Source organism: Eumetopias jubatus, unplaced genomic scaffold (assembly GCF_037043125.1).
Source record: "Eumetopias jubatus isolate StellerSeaLion01/CBP00866 unplaced genomic scaffold, mEumJub1_p1.0 scaffold_17, whole genome shotgun sequence".
Classification (NCBI taxonomy): domain Eukaryota; kingdom Metazoa; phylum Chordata; class Mammalia; order Carnivora; family Otariidae; genus Eumetopias; species Eumetopias jubatus.
The window spans coordinates 29,977,457-29,989,518 of NW_028274823.1; the positions used below are offsets into that span (position 1 = coordinate 29,977,457).

The window sequence follows — 12,062 nt, forward strand, 5'->3', positions numbered from 1 at the left end:
ACAGCGGGCCCCGAGAACTCATTCATTCAACAACCGCGGGGTTTACTGGGCGACTTCGGGTGCAAGCCCAGGGCGGCACGCCGAGGCCTGAGGAGCACAGGGCCCTCAGGAGTCAGTCGGCTTGCGCGCGACATGGGGCGGGGAGACGACAGCACGCCAGCTCCAACCGGAGTCTAACGGGCCACCGCCCGCATGTCGCAACAGCTTCCCGGACAGGCCCGCGGGCCGCGCCAGGGTATAACCGGCCCAAGCTGGCTCCACCTCACGCCGGTCCGAGATCCCGCGGGAACAGAGCTCTTGGGCCAGGGCCGCCCGCCCGCGACCCCGCGTGTCTGGGGATTTGGGGTCCGCGCTCGAACGCAGTTCCAACGGCAGACTGCAGCGGTTTGACCTTGAAGGCCTGGCACCCCCCGTCCCGCCCCGAGAGAACCCGGCCTGCAGCACCTGCACCTCCCCAAGCACTAGTCTGGGGTCCAAATCCGGTCTCTCTCGCCCCTGGGCTCTTCGCTCTCTTCCCGTAGCCAATCGGATCCCGACGTGGTGAGGGCCAATGGCCGCGGTCAAAGTATCAAGAGTGGTTGAGCCTATCAAAGTTCCCCCTTAAGTTTCTCCCGCCCCCCAGAAAAGTCAGTGGGCGGGTTGTTCTTACATGTTGGCCAATCAATGGCCAATAAACAAGAAGCTTCCAAGATCAAAGGGGAAGGGGTGGGATCTAAACCGTAGCAACGCCGCAGGGCGGAGGAATGACAGGCAACTTCTCTAATACCACAGACATCTTTTTCGTACGTAAGCAAAGGGGCGGGGCTAACTTGGCGCCTGCACCAATGGCTGGCTGAGGGGTGTGTCCGTGGGCCAAGCGGGAGCCGGAGGCCCCGGGCTCTCTGGGCCGCGCCTGAGGCGGACACGACGGGGCCGGGGGGCGGTGGCGGCAGCGGCAGCGGCAGCGGCGGCGAGGGTGGGCGCCGCAGCTGGCCCGGGTGGATGGAGTTGGAGGGGCGGGGTGCTGGCGGTGTGGCGGGGGGGCCGGCGGCTGGGCCGGGGCGGAGCCCCGGGGAGTCGGCGCTGCTGGACGGGTGGCTGCAGCGGGGCGTGGGCCGGGGGGCCGGCGGCGGGGACGCCGGGGCCTGCAGGCCCCCGGTACGGCAGGATCCGGACTCCGGCCCGGACTACGAGGCGCTGCCGGCTGGAGCCACTGTCACCACGCACATGGTGGCGGGCGCCGTGGCAGGGATCCTGGAGCACTGCGTGATGTATCCCATCGACTGCGTCAAGGTGAGACCTGGACCGGCTCCGAATCCGACCTGGAGCTGACCCCACCCCTGGGTCCTGTCCAGAGCCAGGATCCCGGCCGAGAGCCGTAGCCAACATGGGTCTCTTCCTGGCTCCTGCCACCGCCATACGATTCGACCGATACTCCATGCAAGCAAGGTCCCGGCTGGGAATTGAACCCACCCAGGAACCAGGACCCATTTCTAACCGTCAGTGAGATATGAATCGGGACTATGGAAAGAAAATCTGTCAGCCAAAGTCCTGGATCCTAGCTGGGACTAAACAGGAATAGGGTGGGATGGGATGGAACAGGTAAGTAATACTGACTTGATTTAAGGTTAAGCCAACTGGGGTGAATCAGACCCTGAACAGGATCTTAATGGCTTGAGATGTTCTCTGGGCGAGTGCTTTTACAAGCTTCTTGCTGTGTCTGTCCTTAGAAGTGATGGGGCAGGAACCGAAATCTGAAATCTCTCAGCTAGATGAAGTATTTACGTATTGAATCTTAGCCCATGAGTGACTGGAAATCATTTGTGCAGTCAGAATTCATAGTTCCAGACTGGAAGTAATCTGGGAAAGACCATGTTCAGGAAAAGGTTTCGGTTTCTCTGCAGCAAGCATGATACCCCACCTATTTCCTGAACGTGAAAACTAAGCTGGGATTAGGATTTCGTATGTGCAGGGAGCACATCAGCCCCCAGACAAGAGATGGACCTGACAGTGTATTTCTTTAGCTACGTGAAGTTGACAAAAGGGGAGTGTTGCCTAGAAGGGAAGGCTGATGATATTGAAAATGAAAGGGGAGCAACATGAAGGCATGATTCCTGTGAACGTAAAAACTAATTGCAGCCACAACCAAGCAGACTGGTTAGTGGGTAAAGAAGTCAGGTGAAGAGGCGAACAGGTTGTTCTTTATAGTTCTTATTCTTGTGCATTAGCAAAGGTACCAACCTCTAAAAGTGAGGACTAAATTGAATAAAAAGTAAATTCCAGGGGACTGTTGAAATAAATGTATTGACAGAGACTGACACCTCCTTTACATGTTATGGGTAATGGTCAAACAGTATCCTCACAGCTCTTTGATGTGTGTTTTCTCCTCAAATTAGGAAAATGTTACATATTCAAAAGGAGAGAGTATTGAGTTGGGAAATACAAAGTCTTATCCTTTCTGCTTCTCCCTGGTTCTGGTACTCTCACATGTTTTCATTAGTAGTGTGAATGAATAAGTGGGGAAAGTGCTCATTAAGCTTTGTGAATGACATTGAGTTGATAGTTTTCTAGCACATTGCAAGGCAACTCCTACCAATAATCATACCCATTGAAACTGGTAGATGCACTTGGTTAAAATGGATATTAGAATTTTAAATACCCTTGTCAATTGAGAGGAATAGAAACAAACAGTAAAATCCATGCAAGAGAAGTAAGAGGATGGTTAATGCTCTAACAGTATTAAAATGTAAAGTGGGTAAGTACAAATAAAAAAGATTCAGACATTTATGTAGTAAAGTCTAGGTTGAATGACTGTGAGCTGTTAATGCTATATATCAAAAAATTAAAATGACCAAACTGCAAAGTAAAGTAACTTCACTATACTTAGACTGTGAGTAGAGAGCAGGGGGGACTAGGGTGCTATGTTTCAGGATGGGTATCAAATGAAAACTAGATCAAGGAAAGCAATGGAAATTATTTAATGACTTGAAAAATACAATGTAACAATGTGACTGACTTGGAAATATTACTATAACTTATCAACTTAAGTGTTGTCCCATTACCTTGGGGGGCTATCTCCTTATTCCATATCTTTACATAATATTGTTGCTGTAAATATTTTATAGATTCCTCTGCTAGAAATGCCTCTAGAATATTTGGGTGAATATTCTTAAAGAGGGCAAAGCTTTGCCCTGTGACAAAATGGAGTTGTTTGTTTGTTTGTTTTTTAGTAACAGACCATTTGGAATAAAAAATGATAGATAAGTGGAAGATCAAAATGGGTAATACTGATTGGAGACAAAGAGAAGGTAGGACCAGAAAGCAAGGACACTGATTTATTCTTGAGGCTGATAAACCCACTGCGGGAACACTTCTGAAAGAGGAGTTCCAGAAATATTTTGCATAATCACAGCATTGCTGGAATAAGTTACTTATAGCCTTCCAAGGTAACTGTTTTGAAGAATAGTTCTTATTCATTTACATAAACTTTGCAGTGTTTGTTTTTAAAAAATTAGTCAGATGACATTACAGTCATGCCTCAAAGCCCTATATTAAAGAAATAATTATTTGATCCAGAGGGAAAAAAATGCTCAAGAGTCTTCAAAGATACAAGAACTCATTTTAGAAGAATCATTTTCATTTGCCATTAATGCTGGGATTTAAACGACTAGAGAGAACAACTAGGTTGTAAGATTTAATGTCCGTAGGATATTAGACATTCTTGTGCAGACGTGAAAGTTCAGATCTCTTCCTTCAGAAAGGACTTCCCAGGAAGTTCACTTGTCCCAGGGCTTCCCAGTTCCTCTTTTAGCATAAATGGTGGTAGAGAAGAAGAGCAGCCCAACCATCCCTAAGACTAGAGGCAGGTATCTGTGTTGGAGCCTAAACAGCAACCACAGTGTTTGCAAATGAAAGTTGACATTGCCTCTTGGCATGCAAGCCTGTGCACCCCAGCCACTTATCAGGGTCAAGTTGATTTAAAATATCATTGGGAGGAACCTAGCATAACCTCACCAGGCCACAGTTATTCAGCCAACTATTTACATGGTCACAATAGGGAGGTTTGGGAGCCCAAATATATCCCGGTTTTCCTTTACTGGGCCTCAGAGGCAAACACCAGACTATCTATAGGGATAGGCTCCGCAGCCAAAGTAGTCAGAATCTTCCCCAAATCATCTGGCTAAGTACCCACCTGTCACCAACGTGCTACTTTTTGGCTCTGTAATGGTGACATAAATAATCTACTTACATAATAAGTTAAAGAGAAAGAGCAAGGGAAATCTTTTCCAAACTCCAGATGTAAACGGTTATCTGTACACATTCACCAATGAAAGGTTAGGAAACACTGGCTTATTTGACTTCCTTGTATCTAATAATACTTATTATTCAATAAATGGCACTTGTTCTTGTTTGCCAAGCACTAACTGATGTGCCTTACATATATTTATTCATTTAATCCTTGAAGTAATTTCATGAAGTATACATCATTTTCATTATTTTACAGATGAAGAAAAGGAAGCAAGTTAAGTGGCACCATCATGATTTGAACCCAGTCTGACTCTCAGGCCTTCCATGCAGTCTCCCAGAAGTAGATTTCCAGAGCCAAGCAAGGCACAGAGTTTCACAATAGTGCTCGTTCCTCAACATGACCTCCAGATTAATAGCTGGACATAAAAATCATTATAGCCACAGAGAAACTTTAAAGTTAAAACAAAAAAATACAAAATTAAACCTGATTTACTAGTGGCTAAGAACCAGTTAGTTGCCCATGTACAGTTGTGAAATGATGTATACAAGAGACAACACTGCCATGATCTATAAATTCTACGACATGAACAAATATGTCCACGAACCGTGTTTGGATACAATAAAAAGCCTTTTATTTCTAGTGCTTCATAAACTACCAATGGCTTTTACATGCCCTCTCCGGATCCACACAACAGCCCCATGAGCCATTCTTAGTCTCATGTTTTAGATGACAACATTGAAACTCAGGTTAAGTGACATATCCAAGACCACACATCTAGCAAAGCAGGGGCTCATACTCAAGCTTTCTGACTCAAATGTGGCTTGTCTTTTACCAAACCACTTATCTCCCTATTAAGTTCATTTCACTTTTCTTCAAAGCCAGTGTTTTGTTTTGTTTTGTTTAATAATTGAAGGCTATTCATAAACTTGTAGAGATTTCATTTTTCTCCAGAAGAAAGATTTATTGGCTCACACATTTGGGAAGCCATATTGATTTTTATATTTGGCATAGCTTATGCCTGGGTCCTTTCCATAAGGGTATAAGTAGAATTGTGAGTTAGATGTAGAGGTGTGTATAAAATGTTCAAAGTAACTTTCAGTCCAGGTTTCTCTTGAGGTTGAAAGATTGCAAATCTCAGGCCAGACCTTTCAAGCCTGGTTGCTCAAATAATGCCACTGACTTCAGCAGAGCAATGCAATTTCTGAACAGTCTCCCTATACAAGAGCAGTTTCAAACAAACCTATGGAAACACATATCATGGAAACCAGACCCAGTTTATCTTTATCAGCAGCCGTAGCCAGCAAAAACCTGTAGTCACTGAATAACTCCTCTAATGGATTCTATACCCCTGGGTGATATGAAAGATTCATAAGCATATCCTTTATTGGAAATTTATGGTGTTTGGTGGTTTTTTTTTTTTTTTGAGAAGTAGAATGAATGTGTCAGATTGTAAAAAGTGATACTGTATTTCTGATTGAACTTGCAGTAATCTTTTAAGCTTCCAGTTCTTTGTTGGTAGCAAGGAGGAGAAAATAACTTTAGAGGAATGTGGATTGCTTGCAGCTAACTAGGACCTGTTAATCTGGTTAGTCCTCGGCGCCCCCCCACCCCCACCCCTTGCTCTTGAGAAGAGGCAGTACTCTTGGATTCCAGATGGCTAAAGGAAGGTTCAAATTGAATCAGTAATCGGAGTGAAGCAGGAATTTAAACTGTACTTGGGCATTAGTTGCGCCTACTGACTCACTGATAGCCTACTTCTTACTTTGTGAACTGGTGCAGACAGCTAAGATTCATTTGTTCGTTCATTCATTCATTCATTCTTTCAGCAAACAAATCTTGAATGCGTACTCTGTTCCAGGCACTGGACATTGGTTTTATATTGTTAGTCTCCATGCTACCTTAATCTTGAAATGGATCAACAGACAAGAAGAGATTTTCATGAGGAGACACACCCTTCCCCTGAGAGTCGGTGATTTGGGGAATGTTTTGAAAAGATTCATTTCCCAAATTTCAATCCAGCTTTGTCCAGGAACATTATACAAAGTGTCTACCATGTACTTTTGTCCCAGTCATTGAATCCTCTGGAAATTCCAAGGATTATGTTTCATGAAGACTGATATTATTTGATGCCAATTTGGGGATTCATTCAGTTTAGAGTAGAGATCTGGAAGTCCCTTCAGTTTTAGGGACTAGGTTGGTTTCCACCTTTCATAGTTTCAGGGTAAATGTTCTTTCCCAGGACATTAGAGTAGCATCGATTACAATTGCTACCTTTGCCAAGAATTCAACCTACCGGCCCAGTTGCCCATGCCGAATAATCCGAGAAGTTCAGGTAATCATCCAGGATATAACAGAGGATGAGCTATCATCTCATTAATGTAGTGTGCGATCAGGAAGCAGGCCTAGGACCAATGTTGGGCCTCATGCAAATAATGCATAAAGTATGTTGTAGACAGTAAATAGTTGACTTTAAAATCCATTTATAAAGAACTCTTGGCCCCGAGTTTATTAAGGCACAGAAGCAACTTCTCCTGAAACACAGGCTTGGTATTTGTTGCTGAGGCTATGAATCATTTCAGAGTTCAAGGATACTTCCCAAGCGGTGATATTCTCAGAGACAGCAACGGTGTTCCCCTCATCGATGACTAGCAAAAGAAAGGTCCACGTCTTAGAAAGATGGGACACAAATTTGGAAGGAAGTAAAACTGGGTGCCAGGTGGTACTCCTGCACGTTGGCACGATTTCACGTAGAAGTGCCCGCAGCCTTAGTGTCGAAGTTGGGAAGTTGAATGAGAAGTTGGCATCGCTGACCCTGCACTTCTTTCTATAATTGCAGACCCGGATGCAGAGCCTACAGCCTGACCCAGCCGCCCGCTATCGCAATGTGTTGGAGGCACTCTGGAGGATTATAAGAACAGAGGGCCTGTGGAGGCCTATGCGAGGGCTGAACGTCACAGCGACAGGCGCAGGGCCTGCCCATGCCCTCTATTTTGCCTGCTACGAAAAGTTAAAAAAGACATTGAGTGATGTAATCCACCCTGGGGGCAATAGCCATATTGCCAACGGTATTGAGCCTTCCTGTGCTGGTTCCCCCACTTTGTCACCTCTCTGGGCTTTGCTGCTGTTAATGCTTTCCAGTCTCAGCATGGCTTGGAGCTGAAGCTCTGGGCTGGGCTAGGCCAGATTATAGGGGAGGGACTTCCAAACCTGATGTTCTCAGCCAACGGCCTGCTTCAACCCCACCCCTCTTTGGGGACCACCTCAACAAAGTGTTACAGTATCTTCCCTTACCTACCAGTTCGACTCTTTCATCTCCCTGCATCAACTTCTAATGCCCTGGTAATGTGGAGACACACTGAACTACCCCCCCCACACACTGTATTTCTTGATAGTCGGGTGCTGTCCTCCTCAGGGCAGGATCAGAGGTGACCCGGCCACCCAAGGAAGACATTAATGGAGCCCCTGCTCTTTGCCTCACCTTTTCAGGATCCTGACTGACCAGAGGCAGTTTGTGTTGTTGATGACATGACCAGGCCTCAACAAGTGAATTGGGGTGGGGCCAAGGGACTTCTGCACAGAGAAACCAGAGGGTTGGAGGTTATGTGGAAGTAAGGGAAGAGACAGCAGCCTGGTGCTTGAGGATTGAAAACCAAATTGGGAGTGGAGAGGAGTGGTGAGGGATATGGCAGTTCAGGACCCAAAGGAAAGGTCTAGTTGGACAGGTGTAGAGTTTGGAGATGGACTGGGCAGCACAGGGGCAGCAGGATGGAAGATGAGATGCTGTGGTGCAAATCTGACCACCCCGCCACCCCTCATGTCATGTTCTCCCTCCACTGGAGGCAGCCGATGCCGGCATCCCTTGGCCTCAGTGGCTCTGGTTCCTATCTGGGGCGTGAACTGCGTTTATTCTCAGAAGTGTCTTTATAAAATCTGGGCTGTTTTCCTAGGCTCTTCCAGGCCTTCCTAGTATACCTGTGGTCACCTAGATTGGTGACCTTACTCAGCTGCTGGGAGCAAATATCTTCATTTCTCAGAATGGGGGTTTAGGAGTAGTGGGTCCCCATCTTTTGAACTGGCTCTTATAACCCTCGTCCTACTGTGGCTTGGCCATCCCCCAACCCCCACCCCCACCCCAGGCCTCAGTGGATTGTTTGACCTCTCCTGGCCTTGCATGTGGCAGTTGTTTTCTCCTTTGCAGGTGCGGCCGGGTGCGTAGCAACATTACTGCATGATGCGGCCATGAATCCAGCAGAAGGTAACAATTCCGCCGCCTTTCCTTCTGTGGGCAGCTGCATCGGCATTTCTGGGATTTTCCTTTATTTCTGTTTGTGGAAGAAAGCCAGGGAGCAGCTGGTCGGTTTTGGGGGGAAAGCCTTCTCTGCTACTGTGCCTTACCAGTAGAGGGCGCTCCCTCCATGTTGTCGGTACTGAGGAGGAGCCCCTAGGAAGCAAACTCATTGAGATTCCATTCGTCTTTGGGGCTTCTCTGAAAAAAGATATGGCTCTACTTGGCCTATTCCTGGGCCTTCTTGGAAGTCCTCTCCATAGTGGATTTGATCTCTGAAAATTTAACGGATTATTTCACTTTTCTTCAAAGAGGTGAAGATGGATTTTAACATTTAAAAATCTTGCCTTTCTTGTTGGAATGAAGATAGTTGAAATAGGAATGAAAGGGGAAATTGTAGAGCTCAGTTCCTGCATGGCTGCTTGGATCTTGGCTTTCCAGGTGGAGAATGAGGTACTCGAACAAATATGAAGGGATAACATGGTTGCCATGTTCTTTAAGTTCCAGTTCTTTACCTGTCTTGGCTAGGTCATGGTGTGGAAAGGGCCAAACCTAAGCTGAAGATCTAGAGCTCGCACCATGTTATCCACTTGAGGGAGTAGATGTTTGGAAACTGAAGCCACAGTCTTCCTGGTTAAGAATTTTGTTTTCTTTTTGGTAGCCTTTCTCCTCTAGGAGGATTAACTATCCTCGTGTCATAAGAGTTGGGTGCTCTGCATACTTGAGGATTGGGATTATTAGGGCTATCTGTTCATTATTACGTTCACTGCCACTGAGTCATTTCTTGTCTTGAGTTTTATGAATGGGTAAGATAATGATAGTAGGTAGGTACTTATTTCAGGGAAACCCTCTGGAGTCTCTAAATCATACATGTATTATGTGTTCACTGGCTGGTTGGTTTTTGTTTTTTTTTTTAAAGATTTTATTTATTTATTTGAGAGTGAGAGAAAGAATGAGCCGGGAAAGGGGCAGAGGCAGAGGGAGAAGCAGACTCCCCACTGGGCAGAGAACCCGATGCGGGGCTCCATCCCAGGACCCCGGGATCATGACCTGAGCTGAAGGCAGATGCCCAACCAACTGAGTCACCCAGGTGCCCCTCACTGGTTGGTTTTAAGGAAATCCTACTAGAAGTGGGTCTGTTATATTTTGGCCCTTTATCAGTCTTCTCCTATTCCCTCTCAAAAAAGGGAAACCTTAACGTATGAGACATTAACGTATTAACATATTAGTGACAGGTCACTCATATTTTTTTTCCTCTCTCCATTCCAATGGCTGACCCGCTGACTTGGGACTCTGAATCTGGATATGCTTGCTCACCGGTTGATTGCTGGCATCATTTCCTTCCTTCTTGTTGACGGCACCACCAGTGGTCAAGCAGAGGATGCAGATGTACAACTCACCGTACCACCGGGTGACAGACTGTGTACGGGCAGTGTGGCAAAATGAAGGGGCCGGCGCCTTTTATCGTAGCTACACCACGCAGCTGACCATGAATGTTCCCTTCCAAGCCATTCACTTCATGACCTATGAGTTCCTGCAGGAGCACTTTAACCCCCAGAGACGGTACAACCCCAGCTCCCACGTTCTCTCTGGAGCCTGTGCTGGAGCTGTAGCTGCTGCTGCCACAACCCCACTGGACGTTTGCAAAACACTGCTCAACACGCAGGAATCCCTGGCTTTGAACTCGAACATCACAGGACACATCACAGGCATGGCCAGTGCCTTCAGGACGGTGTATCAAGTAGGCGGGGTGACCGCCTACTTCCGAGGGGTGCAGGCTCGAGTCATTTACCAGATCCCCTCCACAGCCATTGCATGGTCTGTGTACGAGTTCTTCAAATACCTGATCACCAAGCGGCAAGAAGAGCGGAGGGCAGGCAAGTGAAGTGAAGCGGCGGAGAACGCTGCCAAGCGCTCAGCACTGCTGCGTCCTGCCTGTTCCAGCCACGTTCTCCGTCTCCTGGCATGCTCCAGCCTTGAGTGGAGTTGGAAGGGAGGCAGAGGGTTCCCCCCAGGCTCATGGTGTTTTGGCTAACACCAGTGCCTGTCAGCCTCCGTTGCCGCCACCTTCCCTTCCGGGCCCTCAGCAAGTGCAGCAAAGCACACCACGGCACCTTTGACAGCCTCTCTCCAGCCTGGGCCTGATGACCTGCTCTAGACTATTCTAGAGGGATAAGCAGCTCATTCCCGTGGTTCCTAATAAAAAGCCTTTAAATTCAATGGTTTCCTTGGGTTTGTTTTGCCAAAGGGGAAGTGAAATGCTGTCAACTGCTCTTGACTTCAAGCATGAATCAAGGGGCCCAAAGGGAAGCTTTATCGCGTATGTCCATAGTTTGGGTTTCTGCTGATTTTCACAGTGACTTAAGACATTGGAGCCCTACTCCCTTTGTTTTACAGTAGGCTTCAAGGAATCTCCCTGATGGCAGGAACATGGCCTTTGACAGATCCTAGCTAAACAGGCACTCTTGATCCCCACTACTGCCTTCCCGGGACACTGATGTGCCAACAGAAGAGGTAGATTACTCTCCCAGCTCTGCCTGCCAAAGTACAACTTCCCATGTGGTACTTTGTTTTCTAATGTTGTTGTAGAACAGGAGTTTCTCAGTGAAGCTGCAAGACCTAAAGATTATGTGGTAAATAATACCTTTCATTTGGCTTTAAGGCTTTTACAAAGTACTTTACCGTACATGACTTCATTTGGTTCTCACAAAATCTGTGAAGTAGGCAGTGCAAGCATCATCTCTATTTTACAGGTAAGGAAAGCTCAGAGAGGCTGTCCCTTGCTCAAGTTCTCACAGCAAGTGCAGAACTAAAACCCCAAACCAGATCTTTTGCTCCCGGAAGTGAGCCTAATTGTGCCTTCCTGCAGACAGGAAATGCGTAGAGGGCTCATACTGCAACCTGCCTCCTGAGGGAGCTCCCCCCTGACTAGGCTCTGTCTGGAGACTTCCAGCGATGAGGCTTTCACTGTGCTTCCTGGGTTGGTCTGTTCCTTTGTTTGGATAGCACCAGTTAGTAGCAAGTTCTTCAGTACACAGAGTGGAGATCTACGTCCAAGAACACCCATCTGTCATCCTTGTTATGTCATCTGTCATTCATTCATTCATTCATTCATTCACTCAGTAACTATTGAGTGTCTCTGCGTCAGACACTGATGTTGGGGTTATAGTGATAAATAAAGCCATCCCAGCCCTCAACGAGCTTATTGTCGGAGAGGAAGGCAAATGTAAACAGGCACCTACAAGATCAAATGGCAAGAAACATGCGTAAGAATACCCATTCTGGCCTCGGGTGACTGGGGAGGCTTCTGGAGGAAGTGACATTTGAGGTGACACCTGGAAGGCAAATTAGCCAAACTAGGCGAAGAGAGGAAGTGAAATGTTCTAGAGAGAGGTGAGAGAGAGTAAGAAGTGCTCAGGGATCAGTGTGCAAGGGACTTGGTAGGGCTGACAATCTGGGCAAGGCATGCACCCGGAGAGCAAAGCAGGCGCTGAGTCTTAAAAGCAATGCTAAAGAGTTTAGAGTTTATCCTGAAGGCAATACAGACGC

The 12,062-nt window shown here is 47.0% G+C and overlaps 1 protein-coding gene across 1 annotated transcript; it reads left to right on the plus strand.

The window, feature by feature from the left end:
• The first annotated feature begins 966 nt into the window (after nucleotides 1-966).
• SLC25A28 (solute carrier family 25 member 28) lies at nucleotides 967-10,733 on the plus strand. Its single transcript, XM_028098779.1, has 4 exons — nucleotides 967-1,272; nucleotides 7,065-7,293; nucleotides 8,427-8,483; nucleotides 9,881-10,733. Exons 1-4 carry the CDS (start codon nucleotides 982-984, stop codon nucleotides 10,396-10,398), a joined length of 1,095 nt encoding a protein of 364 aa, XP_027954580.1. The 5' UTR covers nucleotides 967-981; the 3' UTR covers nucleotides 10,399-10,733.
• Nucleotides 10,734-12,062: the final 1,329 nt, after the last annotated feature.